At 48.0% G+C, this 15,607-nt stretch overlaps 1 protein-coding gene across 2 annotated transcripts in view; it reads left to right on the top strand.

Annotated features, from left to right (window-relative positions):
* Positions 1–15,607, top strand: part of BLK (BLK proto-oncogene, Src family tyrosine kinase) — a 47,739-nt gene that overhangs the window by 30,159 nt on the left and 1,973 nt on the right. For both annotated transcript variants that reach the window (XM_015623480.3, XM_033513123.1), the window contains 9 exons: positions 628–721; positions 1,700–1,798; positions 2,817–2,920; positions 7,666–7,815; positions 8,452–8,604; positions 9,483–9,662; positions 10,181–10,257; positions 13,318–13,468; positions 15,276–15,407. In XM_015623480.3, the coding sequence (XP_015478966.1) occupies positions 628–721; positions 1,700–1,798; positions 2,817–2,920; positions 7,666–7,815; positions 8,452–8,604; positions 9,483–9,662; positions 10,181–10,257; positions 13,318–13,468; positions 15,276–15,407 (1,140 nt within the window). The remainder of the gene's footprint in view (positions 1–627; positions 722–1,699; positions 1,799–2,816; positions 2,921–7,665; positions 7,816–8,451; positions 8,605–9,482; positions 9,663–10,180; positions 10,258–13,317; positions 13,469–15,275; positions 15,408–15,607) is intronic.

The following is a 15,607-nucleotide window of genomic DNA, read 5'->3' as shown; positions in this document are numbered from 1 at the left end:
CCCTGCCCAGGGCAGGGGGTGGAACGAGATGATCTTCAAGGTCCCTTCCAACCCAAACTATTCCATGATCTGCAAGGAAAAGAGCTCAAGAGGGAGGGATGACAAGATCCTCGATGAGCCCAGAGCACAGGCCACAGACCATGAGCCCAGGGAGAGCTAAATCCCAGAAACAGCCCCAAATAACAGAGACTGCAATGACTTTATGCTTTTTCAATCAAAAAACCCACATCATTTAGAGTCAAATTCCACAGCCACCCTGGGAAGTGTTGCAGTTTTCATTTACCACTGTGTAAAACTCAGACTGAACTCTGACAGGTTATTTATGACCCTTCTAATTCCACACAAATCCCTTTTTCTTGTTGGCATTCTGTGTTTTGTGGCCGGGGGGGGTTGGTTCTGCAGTGTTTTAAAAATATGTACCCAGGAAATGCTTTGTCGAATCAGTGTTAATCCCTGAGCAGAGGTTGTGGTGAGCAAGAAAGCTGGGTTGGTGGAAAGGTTGGGTTGGGGGGTGGGAGGGTGACAGAACCCCCTGTTTAGGGGCTGAAATGCCCCACCAGACACCCAGGTGTGCATCAAGCCACTCAAGGAGCAGTCTGGATTCAAAGGCGTTAATTCTTCTTTCAGATCACTTGTTCGTGGTTGCACTGTACGATTTTCCTGCCTCAAGTGACCGTGACCTGGAGCTGGTCAAGGGGGAGAAACTGCAGGTCCTCTCCAAGTGAGTGACCTGCTGCCAGGAGGAAGCTCAGAGATGAGCACGAGGAGGCTGGGAAAGGAGGGACCTTGGGGTCAGACACCACTTTGCAGCTGACCAGAGCTGAGCCTGTGCCTTGGCTTTGCTCCAGAGCGTGGCTGCGGGCTCTTCTCTGCACAGCGACACTTCCACGGGTCACAGATGCTCTGGGGCTGGGTATTGTCCCTGCCTGGGTGCTACCAGGACCCTGTTTGCCATCAGTGGGTGCAGAAGCAGCACAAATAACAACAACAGAAAAAACAGCTCCTGCCCTGTGTTTGTGCTGATTCTGCTTCTGCAAAGGATGTGGGTTGGGTGTAGTCAGAGGAAAGGACAGGACCAAGCCAGACACTTGTGAGGTTTCGTTTCAACTTCTCAAACTCACCACAGAGGAGGCCCAGTCCATAACAGGGCAGAGGTGGGCTTGGGGCCCCCAGACCCTGCAGGGCTGCTCCACCCCTGGCAGCTCTGTGAAGTGGCCTCCAGAGGTGACATTTCTCATCCAGACACTCTGGATTGGGACCTGTGGGACAAGGAGGTGGAGAAGCGCTCACATGGGGATGGCTTTGGGGCATGGCTGGTGGCTCAGGCAGCAGTGGGACAGCAAGGTGAGGTATCTGGAGCACAAAGGAGGGAGCAGAAAGGACCCCATTGCCCTGTTCAAGAGACAAAATAAACCCCGTGACCCTGATGCTCCTTCTCTCACTCGAGGTGTGTGGCAAAGGTTTGGGTCTGTGGTTGCTCCTTGTTCATGGAAAGAGATTTTCACCTCCACAGTCCCTGAATCACCAACAGCCTCCAACCTGGTTTTGGTCCTAGGGAATCCAGAGGGAGCTGCAGAGCAGATTATGGAGTCTTAGTCCATCTGCAGTGCTCCAACCCCACGATCCCCATCCTCACAGCCTCAGCTTGTCCCAACACCTCCTCCGGGCACTCACACCTTTTCCTCTGCTCCCTTTGCAGCGAGGGCGACTGGTGGCTGGCACAGTCCCTCAGCACCGGGAGGAAAGGATACATCCCCAGCAACTTCGTGGCACAAGTGGACAGTTTGGAAGAGGAAAAGTAAGTGGGAAAGCTTTTGAGAGATGAGCACCGATGCAGTGCCCTGGATCTCAACAAGCTCCAGGAGGAGATTTATTGAGGGCAGGAAGGTGTCACTGCTGGGCTGGATGGCAGGAGGCCTTTCCTCGTCCTAAACAATGTTGCCCAAAATCTCAGGACAAGTTTTTAATCATCATATTGGTGTGGAAAGAGAGGATGAGTTTGTTGTGGGGAAAGCGGGAAAAGGTTCTTGTCCCATTGATTACACCCACTGTGGAAAACAAGGATTTGGGGGAGGATGACAGAAAGGTTATGGGCCAGTCCACCCACACAAATGGTGTTAAACCTCTTCACCTTCCATTTGTAAACTGGGAATCTCTGGATGGGGTGCACTGATCCAGGGCTTGGATCTGTCAGGGACCACACCAACAATTTAACAAGGCAGAAAACTGAGTGCCAGTGCCCAGACCCACTTTAAATGGGCTCATTTTGAAAGTGTTGCTTTTAAAATGAGCCCAGGTGCAGCCTCCCTGCAAGGAAGATCCAATGAAAGGCTGGAGCCAAAAGAGTTTATTTTGCCTATAATACAAACAGAAGGGGAATTTTTTTCCATGGGTTATCTTCCTCTATGGAATTCAGCTCTAAATGATCAGTCCTGCCTGCAATCTCTTCTTGGAGGGACCCAACCACCACTGAGTTCAACAAGTATTTAGCAGCTCACAGAAAGGTGGCAGAGACATAAAAGCTCTTTGTATCCAAAGCCTGAACTTCTGTGTATGGGATCCAGCACATCCCATCTACTCTCCACACTGTCTGAATTTCCAGGCTGTGAAACAAGCCCAAAGTGACCCAAATCTGGTGTTAATCTACCCAAAACAATCTATTACTTTCCAGCAGATACAAAACTACTTGATGATAAGAACAACCCTCAGTTTCACAGTGTGATAATAAAAAAAAAGAAAGAACCAAGTGGAGGAATTTCCTTTTTCTTTAGGGTTTTTCCTTTTCAAGCCATGATTTTGCTTTTTCTGTCCCCCAGGTGGTATTTTAGAACTCTGAGCAGAAAAGATGCTGAACGGCTGCTGTTGTCTTCTGGGAACAAAGTTGGCTCTTTCCTCGTCCGGGAGAGTGAAACCACCAAAGGTGAGATCCGTGGAGCAAAGGTAACTCCTCATTGTCCAGACTTGGAAAACCTTCAGCTCTAGGAGTGAGCTGAGGGTTTGGAGGGCAAAGATTTGCTCATGATGCCACTGAGACTTGCAGTTCTGGCTGTGGTGAGAGTGGTTCTTCCATCAGAGTTCATGGCAGAGACACAGGAACACAAATAAGCAGGTTTTGAAGCATTTCACTTTATAAGTCACTTTTTCTGCTGTATCTCAGTTTCCCTGCTACCTTTGTGGTGCTTTTGCAATGATCAGGCTTGGATCTATCACCAGGTGCTGCTCTTCTGTTTATCCCACTCCCACTCTCCCTTTGTTTGCTGGGATATTTGGGGAGCAGCACAAAGCAAACATTCATGTGCTGTGTCTGAAGCTCTGCCCACACATGATCCTGGTCTTTGTGGCATGTCTAGGTGCCACACATGCATGGGATCACACCTTTCCCTACAATTGTCCCCAACTTCTGCAATTATCTGGAGTGTGGGTGGGTCTTGGTCACACAGGGCTCGAGCAGAGGTGGTGCAGTCCTGAAATCCAAGGAGAAATCACCGGATCCTTGATGCCCTGTCTCTGCTGTCAGGAAGAATGAGGTGTGTGATATTCTGCATTAGAAGATGTGGGTTCCCCTTCATGGAATGTCCATGTGATTTCCAGATGCTCAGATGTGTCTCTGCCCTGTGCCTTTTCTGATATTTAGGATAAAATATGGGTGTTTTTGCTTCAAACACCTCATCCTGTGTGTCCAGCTGCTACCTGAGCACCCTGTGCTTTGGGCTGCCTGAATGATCACATTTGATCCATCTTAGCAACAGCTTCCTCCTCCCTAAAGAGCAAGGGAAAAGACAAAGCCAGGCATGTCCAAATGTGCCATGGAGCTGAATCCCCTGACGTAAAGCACTCTGTGCCCCACCAAGAGATATCCAGAGCAATAGATTTAATTAACCATGGAATTAACCCCAGCCTTGTAGCCCCACTGTTTTTCTGTTTTCCTTCCCCATGACGTGTGTTTTCATTCACTTGGCACACCACCAGCAAATCTGGACCATCAGGGACAAGCACTGGGCTGAGCTAAATCCCATTAGTGACCTAAACTGGGAGGTGGCTGTCTCATACTGGGAGGTGGCTGTCTCATACTGGGATGTCTCAGGCACGGTGCAGGATGGGTTCTGCACCCTGACTGGGGCAGCACCAATGCCCTGCCCATCCTAAGCAGAGTCTCGTTTTCCTCGTGGGTTGAGATGCAGAAACTCTGCAAAACTTCAGAGTCAACACTTGTCAGAGTCCACAAAAGGCACATGCAGCGCCCTGGGAAGCTGGGACAGTGTGGGAAGCGGGCCGGCAGTGAAATCATCGGCGGAGCACTGTCCTTGCTGAGGCTGCTGCAAATAAACAAAGTCCCCCTGAAGTAACAATCATTCCCAAAGCTGCAGGATCACATTCCCCCAGCTGTGCAGAGCCAAGGGCTCCTGGCTCCCAGCAGGATTCCTGTGTCTCTGCTCCTGGCAGGAGGAACCTCACTGAGCCCAGCCTCTGCACCCAGCTGAGCTCCTGCGCTTCCCCTTGGGAAGGATTTAAGGGGCTGCTGAGAGCTGGAGGAGCAGGAAATGGACTAAACCAGGTCCCCAAGTGCCACACCTATGTGGCTTTTAAACCTTTCCAGAGATGGGGACTCCATCACTGCCCTGGGAAGCTGTGCCAGGGCTGGTCAACCTTTTGATGCAGAAATTGTTCCATGAATTTTGTACTCTCGACTCTACCAGCCCAGATCTGTGCCAGGATGTGGTGCAGGACTGCAGAACAGGTGAATGTCCCTTGTGGCTGAGGAGCAAGGACTCCTTTTGTCTCTCCTGCATATCATCAGAGGGATTTAGGAGTCAATGATTTTCACTTTCTGCTGTCACTGGGAGCAGGGACCAGGTTAGATGGGGCATGGAGCAGCCTGGTGTGGTGGAAGGTGCCTCTATCCATGTCAGGAGGTGGAACAAGATGAATTTTAAGGATCCTTCCAACCCAAGCCATTCTGTGATTCTGTGAAGGAAGAAGTGAATCTTTCCAGCTTTAGTGCATTGCCTCTGCACAGCAGCTCCCAAGGAAACTGGCCATGGACAGTGACAGGGAAGCTCCACCACGCTCCCTGCAACAAATTAAACTGTGACTGGGGCTGAGATCCACTCATTAGCTTAATGACAGGGTCAGAATTAGCCCTGGCAGCTGAGATTGTCCCTGTCTCTGTTTGAAAGGCGCAGGAGAGTTTAAAGGGTTGGTGGGGCCTGCAAAGGAGATCCTGTGGGAGCAAAATATTTAGGGTGCAACCACACTGGCAGCCAGGGCAGGTCTCCTCTTCCCTGCTGGCTGTCAGCCCCCAAACACCCCCTTACAGACGTGCTTGTCATCAATTCCTGGATTTCCTTCTGCAGGATTGTTTGGCCTCAGTGCAGCTGCCTCCACACCATGTTTGGCTCCTTCCTTGAGCAGGCCTGGCCCTGTAAAAATCCCACACAAACCCTAAAGGGTCCCAGGCACACCAAGAACCCTCTCAGTCTTGTGCCACGTGAGCCCAAAGCTCCTGGGCTGCAGCCTGGCCTGGGCAGTATTTCTGTCTCTTTGAAATTAAAACAGCATCATCACCCTCAACAGCAATAATGGAAGTTAATAATAGTAACAGTAATAGTAATAGTAATAGTAATAGTAATAGTAATAGTAATAGTAATAGTAATAGTAATAGTAATAGTAATAGTAACAGTAATAGTAATTGTAATAATAATAGTAATTAATAGTAATTGTAGCAATAACAATAGTATTAATAGGGAAATAATAACAATATTAATAGTATTATTATTATTATTATTAATAATAATAATAGTAGTAGTAGTAGTAGTAATAATAATAATATAATGTTATCATCATTGTCATATTCTTCCTCCCAGACTCACAGAATCATTAAGGTTGAAAAAGATCTCTTAAGATTACCGAGTCCAGCCTTTGGGCTTGATGTTTATCATCATTATTTTTCAACTTAGGGCCACATGGGTGCCACAAGGAGCCAGCAGAGCCATTTCTTTGCCTTTCCCTCGAGGTTTTATTGCCCTATTGAAGATGTTCCAGGGCTGTTTCTCAGTTGTTCCATTCCAGGACTGATCAAATCAAAAGGGCTTCTCGATTTGTCTCCTGCCTGACATTCATGGTGAAGGAAAGAGAGTCAGAAGAGCTTCCTCTGCTGAGGAGACCACCACATCAAATTTGAGGTTCCCTGGCTCTGCATTTAAGCCACCAGGTTTTTCCATGAATTTTACACTGCCAGATCTGGTCTCTGCAGGAAGGGAGTCCCCTCAAAATGATTGCTGGCACTTGGAAATAACTTTAGGCTCTTCCAAATTCTGCTTGTAAAGATTTATGATCACTCCAACAGAGCAATTATCCATGGAGGTGAGGGTTTTTTTTGCTGCTTTTTATAAGTGCAAATGGTTTTCAGGCACAGTGTAAGGAAAACTGCTGGTTCTGGGATGGAGAAACACCAGCCAGTGAGGATTTTTATGTTAAAAAATCTTTCCCTCATGTGCAGGATTTGGGTTTCAGAGTTGTTGTGGATGGCCCTGCTTCTTTTTATGGTCCTGCATGAACAGACACACACTTTTAAACATGTATGGCCTTGCCTTTTCATTAAAAAACATCAAAAATGGGCAGTTTGTCAGCCCAGGTGACATATCAGAAACAGCCAAGCGGGCTTGTAACAACTCACTCCAGAAATATGACCCAGACAAAAGGGAAAAATCCCCACTGCTATGCTGAATCGAATCACACTGACTCAGGCTGGAAGTTCTGCTCTGCAGCAACACCTAGTGATGCTTTTGTGCACTAAAAACCCAACCTCTTTAGAGGTTAAATTCTCACAGAGGGAACAGCAGGTTGATGGCTGAGAAGTTGCCTGGAAGCCCAAAGGGGACGAGATTCCAGATGGGAATCTCTAGATCTGACTCGACCACAGTCACAAGTTTGTGGCTGAACAAAACAATTCACCTGAACCCACCTTCTGTACCCCCCAGGTTGAACCACTGACCTTGGCACAAGGTTTAATAATGTTTAATCCAGAGAAGAATGGCTTTAAATGGCTTTAAATTGAAAGAGGGTTGTTTTAGATTGGATGTTAGGAAGAAATTCTTGGCTGTGAGGGTGGGGAGGCCCTGGCACAGGGTGCCCAGAGAAGCTGGGGCTGCCCCTGGATCCCTGGAAGTGTCCAAGGCCAGGCTGGATGGGGCTTGGATCAGCCTGGGATAGTGGAAAACATCCCTGCCCATGGCAGGGGGTGGGACTGGATGAAATTTAAGGTCCTTTCCAACCCAAACCATTCTGATTCACGATGCTGAGTTTGGCAGAGCTCAGATGGGAATATGGAGCTGTGAAAAAAATCATCCTGACCTAGGGAACATCTGACTGCTCTGCCTGGAGAGGTGCTGCTGGTCCCCACAGTGCTTCCATGGGGCTGTTGGCCACAGCACAGGCAGCTCTTACTCCAGCAGCCTGCACAGGACCTGTTAAGCTATGATGAACTTTTATCCTGTCCCCTGGCCTCAGAGAGAGGGAAATGTGGAGCAGCTGAATTCTGGGGGACTTGTCTTGGAAAGGCATCAGCCAGGGCTGGTTTGGAAAGCCAGGGCAGCCAAGGGGAGAGTCAGCTGGGCCCTGACTGGGGGGCAGTTTGTCCTCACAGCTCCTTCTGTCCTTCTCCAGATGCCTACTCCCTGTCTGTGAGAGACAACGACTCTGCTCACGGGGACATCATCAAACACTACAGGATCCGCTCCCTGGACGGGGGAGGGTACTACATCTCCCCCAGGATGACTTTCTCCAGCCTGCCAGAGCTCATCCATCATTACAGCCGTGAGTTGTTTGCCTTCCCTCATGGATCTGTGTCCTGGAAGAGAGCAGGGATCTGTCCCTGGATGATGAGTTTGGGAGACACCACAGCTGCTCCCATGGGCCAGGTGTGATCCTACACCCAGAACCCTGGTTTCCATCCCAGGGAATTGCAAGGGGGAGCTCTGTCCCCAGCCCTAAAGTCAGGGAGTTTCCAAACTCCTATCAGGAAAGGAAAGAGGTGAATGCTGTCGGGATATCCAGGAGGGATGCATGGGGAGAGGGGTTTGGAGTAACTGGGCAGGATAATTTGCTCCTCTACGGCTCCTTTGAGCTTTTCTCTTTTTACTGGGAGCATTCTGTGTGCCTTGATCCCCGTGGCTGAAACTTTTCATGAAATCATAGAAGTATAAAGGTTGGAAAACCCCCTAAGAGCACTGAATCCAGCTGTTCCCCCAGCACTGCCAAGGCCACCCCTAACCCATGTCCCCACCTGCCACATCCACACAGCTTTTAAATCCCTGGAGGGCTGGGAACTCCACCACTTCCCTGTGAGGTTATGGAGGTTTCCACAGGTTGATTTTTCCTGGCATTCATGGATGGAGGAGGAGGTTTCCTCTGCCATCCCACTGAACTCTCCTGTGCTTTGTCCTCATCCAGAGAAAGGGGATGGGCTGTGCCAGCGCCTCACAGCTCCCTGCACATCCCTGGTTCCCCAGAGACCCTGGGCCCAGGACGAGTGGGAGATCCCTCGGGAGGCCCTGAAGCTTGTGAAGAAGCTGGGCAGTGGGCAGTTTGGGGAAGTGTGGATGGGTAAGTGGAATCCCCTCCATTCCAGGAAAAAAAGACTTAAGGAGAGAAAATGGAAAGCTCTTTTATTTCCCTACGGCAAGGCTATCCTGGGGGTGAGGATTCTTGAGGACAAACACATATTTATGGGTACACTCACAGGAATAGCTGCAGGATTGCTGGGAAGGACTGGGCAGCTCATGTTTGCACAGATCAGTGGTTGGGCAAGGGCTTCACAGGAGATGTGTGTTGGAGTCACTATTTACTCTTCTCCTGGGATATGCACTCATTCTTCCTGGGAATCCTGGGCACAACTGTAGTGATGCCAGTGATCCTAAGTCACACCCAGTAAGGTACCTGGGTGACATTTTCCCACTTTTTCTGCCTCCCTGTTCCACTTTTTACCCCAGATCTCCATCCCTGATGCCTTCCTGCCTTCTACTAATCAGCAGGAGAGGAAGTGGGGGAAGCTCAGCTTCCTTTGCCTCTCACTCTTTGTGGTTGCTGGCTGCCCTGGAAGTTGAGATTGTGGACAGGACTGGGCTGAGTTCATGTGCTGTCTGCACAGTCCTGCCTTTTTGGGTGGCATTTGGATGATTTGAGAGCCCAGCTGGCGGGAGGCCCCAGGGGTTTCACCCAGAATGGGTCTGGGAGGGTGGTGTGAGGATGGGCTCAGGGCAGGGACGATCCCTGGTGCAGCCTCATGGACTGAGAGCTGTGGCACGAGTGTCCCTTCTCCTCTCACACCAGCTGGCACTGAGAGTTACCTTGTGTTCCTCTATGAAGGATTCAAGCTGTTCCTGTGGTTTTCTGCTAGAGGAGCTCTTCCTCTCCTTATTACACAACCCCACAGAGCCTGCAGAGAGCCCAAAATTCCCCAAAACCTCACAATCTCTCTGCAGGCTACTACAAGAACAACATCAAGGTGGCTGTGAAGACCATGAAGGAGGGCAGCATGGATCCTGACGCCTTCCTGGCAGAGGCAAACCTGATGAAGAAGCTGCAGCACAACAAGCTGGTCCGGCTGTACGCCGTGGTCACCAAGCAGCCCATCTACATCGTGACAGAGTACATGGCCAATGGTAAAAACCCTCCTGGAGCTCCTGGCTGGGCTTTTGCAGGACCAGTTGGGTGATCTGGCCAATGCTCCCTTGCAGAATGAGGGTGGGCAGGAGGGATGGTACCAAATGTGCAAGAAAGTGACCCAAAAGTTTGATTCTACTACAGAGAGAGACTCTCTGGGTGATGAAAAAACTATGGTGATGCTCTATTTGAAGAGTATTTAAATTCTCCTCTGCACTGTTCTCACTGGAAGTTTGTTCTCCCCTCATGGTGAAATTGTCCTTTCTTTTGCCCCTCTTGTTGATAAGTTTCAACAATGAATGCCCAGCGGTTTGCAACAGATCCATGCAAAAACAGAGGGGAATTTGGGCTGCTTGGGAACTTTCCTAATGGAAGATGCTGCAGTGGACACCCATTCTGGTTCCTCAAATTTTCCTTAGGATGGAGGCAGATTTGTTGCATGTATTCAGAGAAGCACCAGGGAAAACAATTTTATAGATTATTCAGAAGAGTCCCAGCAGTCCCTTCTCTCCTGCAGGGTGTTTGCTGGATTTCCTGAAGACAGAAGAAGGAAGCCAGCTGAGTCTCCCCAAACTCATTGATATGTCTGCTCAGGTCAGTGAACAGTAGCTGGGAAAAGGATCCAAGATTTGTTATTGCCTGAGTGTGGAATTGCTGCAAGCCTGAAGTCAGTCAGAGCAAAGATTTCCAGGAGAAAAACAGCTCCTCCTGGTGTGTTCTCCTAGGGATTCTCCTCATCTCTCTCCTGTCCATGTGCATGTCAGTTCTGTCCTTAGGGCAGCCCTCTGATAGCTTAGTGCAGGGCTGGAGATCTGGAGTTTGGGGCTTTTGGGAGGGTGGTTGAGTTTATTTTGTTCTGATATTATTTATTTTGCTTTTCGCCCTTACTCAGCAGGAAATAAAGTGTTTTTGTTTTTTTTTACCAAAAAAGAAGAAGAAAAAAAAAAGTTCAACAAAGAGACTCCCAATTCTGCCCTTCTGATGATGAGGCATAAAGGATGCCCTCACTCTCAAATCTGGGAATATTGTTCTTTAGGAAAACAAACTTTAAACTGTTAATCATCTCCAGCCTGCAAATCTTAATAGTTGCAGCTGCACTGTAACATTTTTGTCCTGAAGTGCCTCTAAACAGAAATAGGGCAAAATTAGGGAAACCACATGAAGAATGAGAATGGCAAAATCACTGCATTTTGGTCCCAGCCAGCTGTTGGCAGAATTTGGCTCATCCAGAGCAGAGCTGGGCTAATTAGGAAATATTTGGGGGAAAAAACCCTGAAGGATCAGGCTGAATAAAGTTCTGGGATTTATCCACAAAATCACTCAGCTTCTCTTGTCAAAGTGGATTTGAGGAAACAACATGTAAAGGTTGCTGGTTCCAGTTCTTATGTACAGTTTCTTTTTAATGAATTAACAACTGGAGAATCTTAATATTTGAGGAGATGTTTTATGATAGTGAAAGACTTTCCTTCTTGCTTTAATCAGGATGAAAAGATTTAAATTCTTTGAAGAAGTGCCACCTTCTGTAATTTTCACTTTGAACTGTCCATAGGGGCAGAGGAAACTCTTTCTGTTCCTTCCCTCTTCACTACTGATAAATTTTCTTTATCTGCAACTTCATCACTGTTGTCTGTGAGATGTTATGGGGACAAATTCACCCTTCCTGTTCAGGGTATTCAACTTAATTACTTCCTTCCTTCCTTCCCTCCTCTCTTGAAATCCCCACTTCCCTCCCTCCATCCTTCATTGTTTCATTCCCTTCTTGAAAATTATAGCTTGTGGTTTGTGTTAAATTCCTGAGGATAAGGAAAATGATCCCAGTTAATCCATATCACAGAGCCCTTGGGTTTAGTGGGAGCATTCCCTAGAAATTGGCAAGATGCATTTCTGTGCAGGAGGAAATTCCTGAAGCCAGAGCAATCTCTGGGTGACTCAGAGCAAAGATTTTGGTCAATGTTACAGAATTATGGAATCATGGAATGGGTTGGATTGGAAGGACCTGAAAAATCATCTCATTCCACCCCCTGCCATGGGCAGGGACAACTTCCACTGTCCCAGGTTGCTCCAAGCCCTGTCCAGCCTGGCCTTGGACACTTCCAGGGATCCAGGACAGCCCCAGCTTGTCTGGACAAACTGCACCCCACAGCAGGACCAGGGTAATTGAACACAGACCAAACCCCAATAAAACACCCACAGGAGTCACCCTCAGCATGGGGTAGGAAGGATTTTACCCATCCCTGAGGCACTGGAAGAACAACTTCCATCCTTCCCTCTCCCACCCCAGCACCACCTCCCCAGGGCAGGGACTCAGACATTCCCTGGGTATCTCTGGGAGGAGCAGCAGGGGGAAAGGGCAGTCTACTGACCTATTTTGTCACCTGTTTATCTGTGGTGTTGGGGTGACATTGCAGCCCAACAGGCAGCCAACCCTCTCGAGCACATTTTTTGATCCGATGACATCCGTGGGAGTTAAAATTAGAACAGTCTGGGCTGAGGCACCCAATCCTGTGGTCAGTCTTGAGGGTAAATGCTTGAAAACACTCTGGGCTGGAACAGGCCGAGCACCAGGTCCTATCTAATTAACATCAGGACAGGAAATTACATCAATTCTTCCATTTTCCACTGCAGAAACCAGCCCTTGCACTAGAGGGGTGTTGACACAGGTTAGAAATGCAGCATTGGAAAGTACATGTGAGTATCCTGTTTGAAACCACACATGAGTTCTGAGGCTCATGTGAATCTGCATGGAGTGGAAAACTGCTCTGCCCTCACTCACAGGCACTTAAAAGCTTTAATAGGTGCTACCCCTACAGGGTATAGGTGGCAGGGGCTGCACACATCCACTCACCTTCCCAATAAATCCAAATCTGAGACTCCTCCTGGCAGCCTCTGTCTTCTACCAATCTCCCCTTTCAACCCCCAGCACTCATCAATGAAATATTGCTGCTGTCATTGATGGAGGCTCATCACACACCAGGTACCTCAGCTAGATTTTAGGAATAAATTCTTCCCTGTCAGGGTGGGGAGGCCCTGGCACAGGGTGCCCAGAGAAGCTGTGACTGCCCCTGGATCCCTGGAAGTGTCCAAGGCCAGGCTGGATGGGGCTTGGATCAACCTGGAATAGTGGGAGGTGTCCCTGCCCATGGCAGAGGTTGGAATGAGAGGATCTTTAAGGTCATCAGGTCCCTTCCAACCATTCTGTAGTTGTATGATTTCCTAGTTTGATGTTTTTGTGTTTTGTTTTGTTTTTTCTTTATCTTAATTCACATTTTTAACCTGGAACATTCATGACTAAAATCCCCACTGGAGAGGTGAGACTTGTGGCAGAAACTGGGAATCCAGTGATGTGGTTTTTGCTGCAGACACGACTCAGGGCTGTGCCTTCTGAAGAGAACAGAGAGTGGTGCTTCTGTTCTGCTTCCTTTGGCTGCTCAGGCTGATAAAGATGAATATTTACACCTCTACAAGGGCAGTAGAAATTTATTTACCTGTCTGCTGGTCCACCTGTCCGTCCATCCATCCATGGGGAACGGAGGCACATCCATGGAGAGATAGCAGCAACCCTGTAAAAATGCTGTGCTTTGTGAAGGAGGGTGAGAAGCAGCAAAGATACCCTGGGGAGGTGATGATGAGGATGGGCTCTTCCTCCCCTCCCAGGTGGCAGAGGGCATGGCCTACATCGAGCGCATGAACTTCATCCACCGGGACCTGAGGGCTGCCAACATCCTGGTCTCGGAGACGCTCTGCTGCAAAATCGCTGATTTCGGCCTGGCCAGGCTCATTGAGAACGAGTACCTGGCTCAGGAAGGTGGGTGTCCTTCCCATCCTCCTGCTCTCCTGCCCCCAGGAATGCCAGGACACCGGGCTGGCATCAGGCACAGGGCACCAGAGCCCGCGGGGCTGCTGCTGTCAGCACTGGGCAAGAGAGAGAAACACCCAAAAATCCAGTCCTGGGGGAGGCAGCAGCGCTTCCTATATAAAATCAGTTTAAAACTGCAGAGGGAGATGAGAAAAAAGCTCTTTTGGTTCTGTTTGAGGGAGTCCTGCTGGATCTCCAGTTGTTTGCTGGGGAAATTTGACCTCAGCTAATGCAAGCTGCTGCCTGTGGCCAGGTTTTCACAAGGTTCCGTACACAGGAAGGAATTAACAGAGCTGGAAATCCACAAATCTGGATCCAGCAGCAGCTTCCAGGTGTGCCAGACAAACCAAACCTCATCAGGTCCCTTCCACAGCAGAGGGACCACTTAGCAAACAGTAAATGATGGAATCATTTAGTTTGGAAAAGACTTCTGAGATCATCCCTGTACTGAGCTCTGACTCTGAGATAAATCATTCAGATTGCAAAGGGGCTCTACAGAGCATCAGGGAAAGCAGCAGAAGTGACTGAAATAAAATAATTAAGTCAGGCATAAGTGGCCCTTACCAGAAGATTTTCAAACTTTGGAAATCTGTCCTCTTCTAGAGTTGGGATGAGATAAAATTCTCCTTAAAATATTCTCTGAGGAAAGGAAATTTAATCAGTTTTGTGAGCTTTTTAAAATAAGAAACAGGTTTTTTTCAATTTCCTGTCCTCCAAATACTTTTTGCTACAAATTATGCCCATTTCAACATGCAAAACTATTTCAGGGTATTAAAAGATCCCAAATGTAATTTGGAAACTGCCACGAGGGGAACTTCGATTTTGCTGCAAATTTTTAAGGCAGTTTTATCCTTAAGAGGAGCTTTGATGAAATCAGTATAATTCTGTTAATAACCAAAGGATCTTCTATTCCAATGGAAAGCAGTTTCCATCAGCAATTTTTTTCAGCTAGCTTTGCTCTGGAATAACAGCTCCCCTCTATCTGCTCTGAGCAATTCTCACTTCATAGATTGCATTTCCCAATTTTGTCACTCAGAGTGTGATGTGCAACAACTGAGGCACTTATTTCACACCCTGCATTGGATTTCCAGTCCTGCAAGGACGTGTATAAATAAAAATGTGGTTTCCTCTGCAGTGTAACATGATCAGTTCCCACTTATCAGGGTGGTTTTGCTGTTGGTTGTTTTTGGTTTTGTTTTGTTATTTTTTTTTATCTTAGCTAAATTGAAACTGCAACCTTATGGTCATTGCTGCTCGTAGTGGGTTAAGAAAGAACAAGATGGGCAAAATAAAATGGGGCTTATTCTGGTTTTAATAAAACTATGCAGCTCCAAGGACTGGGGAAATTATATTTGCTGTAATATTTATGCATTTCTGCCAAAAACAGCCCCCTTCTGATAAGTGATTCCACAGAATCACACAGTACCAGGTTGGAAGGAGACCTCAAGGATCATCTGATCCAATTTTTCTTGGCAAAAAGCCAAAGAAGTTTTATACAGAATAAAATCCTACTGTTGTTGTCCCACAATAAATCTGCCAAAATGGTTTTGAGTATTCCATCCAGCCCTGGGATGGAGCAGGTCCAGAGGAGGACATGCAGATAATCAAAGGGCTGGAGCCCCTTTGCTAGGGACAACCACAGAATCATAATCAACAGCCCAAGGGAGCCAGGGGTCAGTCTGGGGGAATTGCTTGTGGGAGGTGAGGGAGATGCTCTAGCTCCAGGAGTTATTTCCCTTTGTTTCCTCTGGTACAGGTGCCAAATTTCCCATCAAATGGACAGCTCCAGAGGCCATTAACTATGGGGTTTTCACCATCAAATCTGACGTGTGGTCATTTGGGATCCTTCTGACAGAGATCATCACCTATGGCAGGATCCCTTATCCAGGTACGGGATCCCTTATATGGTACAGGATCTCCTAAACAGGTACATGATCCCTTATACAGGTACAGGATCCCTTATACAGGTACAGGATCCCTTATACAGGTACAGGATCCCTTATCCAAGTATGGGATCCCTTATATGGGTACAGGATCTCCTAAACAGGTACATGATCCCTTATCCAGGTGCACAATCCCCTGTCCAGG

The sequence above is a fragment of the Parus major genome, chromosome 3 (assembly GCF_001522545.3).
Source record: "Parus major isolate Abel chromosome 3, Parus_major1.1, whole genome shotgun sequence".
Classification (NCBI taxonomy): Eukaryota; Metazoa; Chordata; class Aves; order Passeriformes; family Paridae; genus Parus; species Parus major.
Note: the sequence above shows the minus strand (reverse complement) of the source record. Positions and strands in the feature narration are given on the sequence as shown.